The sequence below is a fragment of the Phalaenopsis equestris genome, unplaced genomic scaffold (genome assembly GCF_001263595.1).
Source record: "Phalaenopsis equestris unplaced genomic scaffold, ASM126359v1 Scaffold000531, whole genome shotgun sequence".
NCBI classification, from domain to species: domain Eukaryota; kingdom Viridiplantae; phylum Streptophyta; class Magnoliopsida; order Asparagales; family Orchidaceae; genus Phalaenopsis; species Phalaenopsis equestris.
This window is the reverse complement of record NW_018164971.1, coordinates 1,078,121-1,085,111: the sequence shown is the minus strand read 5'-3', so window position 1 is coordinate 1,085,111 and position 6,991 is coordinate 1,078,121. Positions and strand designations below refer to the sequence as shown.

The 6,991-nt window shown below is 32.4% G+C and overlaps 1 protein-coding gene across 2 annotated transcripts; it reads left to right on the top strand.

Moving 5' to 3' along the window:
- The first annotated feature begins 1,348 nt into the window (after positions 1–1,348).
- On the top strand, positions 1,349–6,694 carry LOC110028774 (cytochrome b5-like). Of its 2 annotated transcripts, XM_020730760.1 has the most exons (4): positions 1,349–1,466; positions 1,558–1,646; positions 4,706–4,772; positions 6,254–6,694. In XM_020730760.1, exons 2-4 carry the CDS (start codon positions 1,560–1,562, stop codon positions 6,502–6,504), a joined length of 405 nt encoding a protein of 134 aa, XP_020586419.1. In that variant the 5' UTR covers positions 1,349–1,466; positions 1,558–1,559; the 3' UTR covers positions 6,505–6,694. The 2 variants fall into 2 exon arrangements, with proteins under 2 accessions (XP_020586419.1, XP_020586418.1); XM_020730759.1 differs by lacking the exon at positions 1,349–1,466 and having other exon boundaries at positions 1,475–1,646.
- Positions 6,695–6,991: the final 297 nt, after the last annotated feature.

Below are 6,991 nucleotides of genomic sequence, written 5' to 3'. Positions count from 1 at the left end.
TCACTGTGAAATAACGACATCTACAATTGAAAGTTCTTGCATTCATATACCTACAACAACAAACATAATGATAGAAATATTATTTTATAGATAACATTCCTCATTCACACATTTTCAAATGACTCAATTGTTATTATTGCATATGTGTTACTGTCGTGTTACATATGTGTTATTATCATGTTACATATGTGTTATTAGTTTGTTATTTGAGTGTTATCGTTAAGTTATTGTTGTGTTACAGATGAGTTATTATTGTGTTACAGATGAGTTATTGTCGTGTTACATATGTGTTATTGTTGTGTTACATATGAGTTAATGTGTATTATTGTTGTGTTATAGCTGTGTAATCAGTCTTATTTTGTGTTATTATTGTGTTATTGTAGTGTTATAATGTGTTATGATTGTGTTATCATTGTGTTATTGTTGTGTTATTGTTACGTTATCGTGTGTTATGATAGTGTTAGCATTGTTATCATTGTGTTATGATTATGTTACAATTATAAAACATAACACAACAATAACACATAATAACACATGTATAACACAATTATAACGATATAACACAACAATAGCACACAATAACATATCTATAACATACAATAACACACAATAACACATCCATAACACATCTATAACACATTTATAACACAATTATAATAACATAACACAATAATAACACTTATAAAACACAATTATAACAACATAACACAACAATAACACACAATAACACATCTTAACACACAATAACACGACTATAACACGACTATAACACGACTATAACAAGAATATAACCTCAAATTTTTTTTCTAAAGTAAACATTATAGCATATTCCCTCAACAACTTCGGGAGACCACTAGCTTCTTCTTCCGTACCGTTACGACATTTCATTTTGTGTGCTAAAAGAGAAAGAAAACAAATGATTTGTTGTTGCCGAACGACTGAGCACTAAGACTTATCATGAGTATTGTGAAACTGACATTTCCTTTTCAAGAGTCGAAACCGAAGAACCGAAGAGAACCCGCCGTCCGAATGGAGAAGCACTACCGCCGTCCAAATGGAGAACGCCTGAAGCAGCCGAAGAATTCGAATGTGGAAGAACTAAAAATGCGAACCGACGAAAGGAAGACGAAACGCTTCAAAACTGCTAATGACCAAATATAGCATAAAGTAGCTTTTTGTCTATTTCGGCATTCCAACGACGGGCTAAATTCCGGGCGGGTTTCACGAAAAAATTCATCTTTTAAATTTGTTCCGCGTTGATTGGGATCGGGTCAAGTTAATTAAGCTTTTTTTTTAATTTTAATGTGTAGTGGGACCCATTTTCACTTTCTCTCGTTAGGACTCCCTATGCAACTCACCGTGGTCCTGAGTCAATAAATTTTCCTTGCGGCGCGCCTGGTCGAGGTCCAACGAAAGACAGAAAACGAAGACGACAAAACGAAAACACATTTCTCTTTCCTTTATAGGTGATTACCCCCTCGTTCCTGCAAACGGTTTCTGGTTTCGTTTTTGTAAGATTGATTTGGGTTTTGAGTTGAAAAACATTCTGCCGGACAGATATGGCTGGAGATCAGAAATCGTTTCACTTTGATGAGGTTTCGAAACACAACGCCACAAAGGATTGCTGGCTTATCATCCATGGAAAGGTCCTTCCTTTTTCCTTCTTTTAGAATCTCGCTCCTTTGAAATCAAATATGTTGATTTCCTTCTCGGAGTAAAATGTGGGGCTGTTTGTCGTTAAATTTTTTGTAAATCTTGTGGATCTGGTTTTGGTTAAATTTTTTGTAGCTTTAAGTCTTGAAATTGTTTGATTGTTGATATGTTCTTGTCCTGAAAACTTTGTGGATGCTGGAAAGGGGATTTGCTATATGATTGAAGTCTAAACTTTTAAATCTCTTAAATACTGCTATTATTGGGATTTTATAAGTCTAGATTTAGGCTATTGTTTGATTTATGAAATCCAGGATACAATAAAATTAAAAAATGGTTTGTTTGGATTTGGCTTAAACTTTGTTTGCATCTTCGATTAATCTTGTTATCATACTTTATGCTTAATGATATTGGTTTTGTTAAAAGAATAGTGTGCCTTTTTTTAGGATTAGAAGGGAACTGCAAGAGGATAATGATTTTTTAATTACTTTTATCTCTTTTTTTTTAATTGTATAAGGCATGAAAGAAGAGACTGATGGAAAATGATTTTAATGACTGTTAGTATTCTAACAGTTTATTAACACGTTTAAACTGGTAGATGATTGCATGTATATAAAAATTTTTAAAAATTGACTTGATAATCGAAAATCTTATATTGGCATTCAGGATCCCCTTTATTTTTCTTTTTGAATGCGCATGCCATAAAGGCCATAATTGTCATATAATTTTTTTAGCTACTTTAACTATCTATTATTTAATTTAGAGTGAACAATTTCCTACATCATAAGTGATAATATTTTTCATAAATTGGTTATATTTTTCTATAATATTTTTTTTGGGACTCCCCTGCCCTATAGAAGTGCATAGACGTTAGCTAATCGATCATGATTCAAGGATAATTACATTTTATTGAAGAATAAATAAATTTTAAATATCGGGAAGATTGTTTAGAGTGAGTTTTAAATTTACTAAAAGTGATTCCATGAAAAATTATTTTATTGTAATCTTACACCCTCCTCTTTGTTCAGTATGTGACTTGCTAGCTGTACATTAGTTATGTGACTAAGTTTAAGGAGAAAATACTTTATGAGTAGTTTGTCTCTTAGATACCCTGGAAGAGAACTTAAAATTAGCATTCATGAACTCTCAAGCCTAAAATGTTGCAAAAAATACTGAAATGTCAAATTAATTGAAATAGCCATACAAGAAAGAAACCTTGAAGAAATTTAGTGATGATAAATGCTAGTTTTTTATCATTAGTACAACATTAATCGAAAGAAAAAAAATCATAAATAATAACTATAGGATCCACATAGACTATAATTGAAGTTACCTTGTTCCACAATTGAATTTGTGGTAGAGAACATCAACTTTAAGGTGGTGATGCCGCAAGAGATAATTAAGTTGGACCCAAAGAGTGATGGAATGGGAAAAAAATGGAAGAAACAAAATTAAAAGAAATTATAATTGATAAATCAGTGCTTTCTAAAGATTGTGATGATGCAGGATATGAGATTGTTTGATCTTCACAATTCCTTGAAGCTCATGTTTGTGACTGAATTTCTTTTGTGGATGCTTTGATGATCTATTGAATCAAATCATATAAAGAAGAAAGGGTGGAAAAAAGACATTCTAAATCAATATTTCTTTCAACCAAATTAATATTTGCATGGTTTACCTGCTATTTTAAATCAAATAACTAAGGAATTGCTTCAACCAAATCAATATTTGCATGGTTTACCTGCTATATTAAATAAAAAAAACATATGATTTGATTCAATACTATAATTGAAGTGGTCAAAATTGTGGTTCATTAAAGGAGAGATGCTATGTTGCCCTCCACATTTGATGAAAATATCCCAAGGTTAAGATACTCACACATTATATGTATTTTTATTGACTGTGAAAGGCTTTTCATATAATATCATATTTCTTTCATGACTTGGATGAATGTGATATTCAGCTTATTTTTCCAACAACTCTTACGTTTCCCGATTAACTGTGTCATCATTCTGCATTCGCTTGAGATTTTTTTTTTTTTTTTGTAGGCTTGCGCTCCTGCTAATAATCTTCTATCCTATCTTCCAAAACCCAAAATTTCAACATTAAACTTGTCGATTTTAATCTTCTCGTCATGCATACTTAGGTCTAACCAATTTTTTGACGAAAACATTGCTATTATTTTTTGTGATAATAATAAATTTTGCAAAATTTTAACAAAGATGAGAGAACAAACCCAATAAATATCACAAATACAAGACTCTTCTTTGAGATCAACTTATGCCAGTGGCCGCACATAAATTAAATATTCCACTAAGTTTCCAAAAAATAGTATCATAATGATTTCTCTTTTATATGAAGCAAGAGATAAGGATGTAGATATCATTTTGTCTATATCAATGACTAAGAAAAAATGTAGCCATCCATTGTGAAGATCATGGTTGAACATGGAGAAGATATTGCTACTACTACACTTCCCTTTTTTGTTGAAGTCCAAATAAAAACTTCTCCGTCTTATTTAACCAAAATTAACATCTTCTTCAAGAAGCAAATCTCCCCGCTACAAGCGCCCCAAAATTTTTTTGTTCTCTAGGTTGATAGCTGGTTTCTTTCTATCCCTCTTCTCTCTATATGTATGTGTTTGTGGGATACAGAACCCTTCCCTCTATTTATAGTGATAATAAAGACATGAGTTTGGAGATATAGAATTAATCACAAGATTTTGCAAGATATTTTAAAGTTAATCAAAAAAAAAATTATGGCCACAGAAAATTTAATCATATCTTTAAGAATCTTAACAAATATTTACAGTAATAGGAGATCTGAATCATATCTTGCAGCGATTTGATGGGAGATAATATTGGCCACGTAATTTTAACAAAAGTTATGACTCAGAAACAATGTCTTTTAAATTCTTAGGATGAGCTACTTAGATCTTCAAGTCGTTATTGATGAACAGAATTGACCAGGAACCTAATGTTCATTTATATGCATGTTCATCAAATTCTATTGATCGTTCTTTTTTTTTTGGCTGTTTTCTTTTTTTTCTTCTCAGGTGTATGATGTGACCTCATTTATGGATGAACACCCTGGTGGTGATGAAGTTTTGTTAGCAGCAACTGGTGAGGGCCTTGTTAAAGTTTCCTTGTTTCATAAACATTTATACAGTAAGCCCAAACATAATAAATTTTTTCTTCACCTGAAGGTCAAAATTGAAAATTTTCAAATATTACTTTTTAAACTTAAAAGCTTTCCCTTCATCGCCAAGTAATAGTGAATTGGCCTGTGATCATATTGTCTTTGAAGGAATTGTCCACTCGTGGATTCCAAAATGAATAATAGCTAATACTTAATAGTCCTAGATACTAGCCGCTTCTACTCTGCTAACATTAAACATTCGATGAATCTTTTTTTGTTTAGCAATATTTGAGCATGTTAACTCCCCTAATAGTCTTTGATTGTTTATTAAAAAATAAATAAAATCTTAGGTAGAGCATGTTCAATTTAGATTTGAATTATCCTGTATATTTTATAAAATTAAGTACAATGGCTCGAAATCATGGTCAATCCTATTTTTTATGACTGTGGTTGATAATGAAATCCTATATTTTATATTGTTTTAACTACCCATGACATAATTGTGCTAAATAAAAAGAAACAACAATTGAAATTTTCCATGGCTCCTTGTACAAACATTGTGGAAGATTGTGAGTCAAACATTTGACTGATAGACGACACATAATTTTAAAGGTGACATTCTAAAATAAAGAAAATTATGACAATTCCACTGATAATCTAGTCATCTTTCTCACATCCTCTTAATTTCATAGGCTGTCATTTGCAGACCTTGGTATTCCTTGGCATTCCTTGGCATTGGTAAATGAATATTTGTTTTCCTAGAAGTCCTGGCTTTTAGTTGGGGCTGAAATTTTAGTCGCATTTTTCTCCTCTACAGTCCCAGATTTTCCAGTTTATGCATCAGTTTCTTGCTTGTTCTGCAACTACGAATTGAATCCTATTGTCAAGAACAGGTAGGGCTGTGTGCGGTCCGATTTGGAGCCAAACTGAGGTTTTCTCATGGCTCATTATATATATAACCTTGAGTCAATTTTCAGCTAGTTCGAGCTAATCTATGCATGGTTTGAAATCGGCTAAAAAAAAAAATCAATCCATTCTTTCTGCTCATAGCTCGGCTATTTAATTTGATCTGAGCCAAAATTCAAATTGATTTTCGAGTAATTTGCAATCTTCAAGTTAAATTCTCAGCCCTATATCTTATGGGTCCTTTGCTTGAAAAGAACACAATCTCTGATTTTGATTCGTGTACGGCTTAAAATGAGCTTAAAAAAAATTTTGAACCATGATTTCGGCTCATCGGCTCTTTTACTTCATTCCAAGCCAAAATTTGAATTGATTATCGAGCAATTTACAATCTTCAAGTTAAATTCAGCCTTAGACCTTGTGGATCCTTTGCTTGAAAAGAACCCATAATCTCCCACTGTTCTCTTCAGATGTGCTGGTGCAAAAATCTTTCATTTGCATACAGAGCATGCTGAGAGAAATCCTAATTAAAGTTTGTTCTCCGTTTTGCAATTTACTGCAGGGAAAGATGCAACAAATGATTTTGAGGATGTTGGCCACAGTGACATCGCAAGGGATATGATTCATAAATATTATATAGGAGAGATTGATGCTTCTACTGTTCCAGCAAAGCGCGCCTATATTCAACCCCAGCAAGCGCCATACAATCCAGATAAAACCTCAGACTTTATCATCAAGATATTGCAGTTCCTGGTTCCTATCATGATTCTGGGCCTTGCCGTTGCAGTCAGATACTACACCAAAGCAGAGTAAGAAAGACTTCTGTTTTCAAAGTTAAAAAGAAATTCATGTACTCCACTTAAATCTAGAGAAAATCTGTTGATTAAAACAGACTTTATTTAACTGGATTGCATGGGTTGGTTGGATTTATGTTCTTTTCATTCGTTTAGTGCTGCAGTGGAGTTGATGTTTTGAATCAATCAATGGATTTGACTTGTGTTTATGATTTTATCATTGTTGCCGGTGTTCTTATGTGGGATACTTTAATCAAATTGATGCAATCCACCAGAAGCAGCTGATTCACATTGAATGATTCTTATTGATTTATTTGGTTACGATTACTTTATTGAATGCTCAACTTAAATACCAGTTATAATCTTCATGTTTCCTGAAATCAGAAGTACCCAGATTATTATCAATTTATGCGAAACTTATTGGGTTGTTTCATCTGAGTTTGGTTGAGCTGAGAGCCCCAGCTTGAGCTAGCCAATAGTTTTGAGTCAGCTTACAAATGAATTTA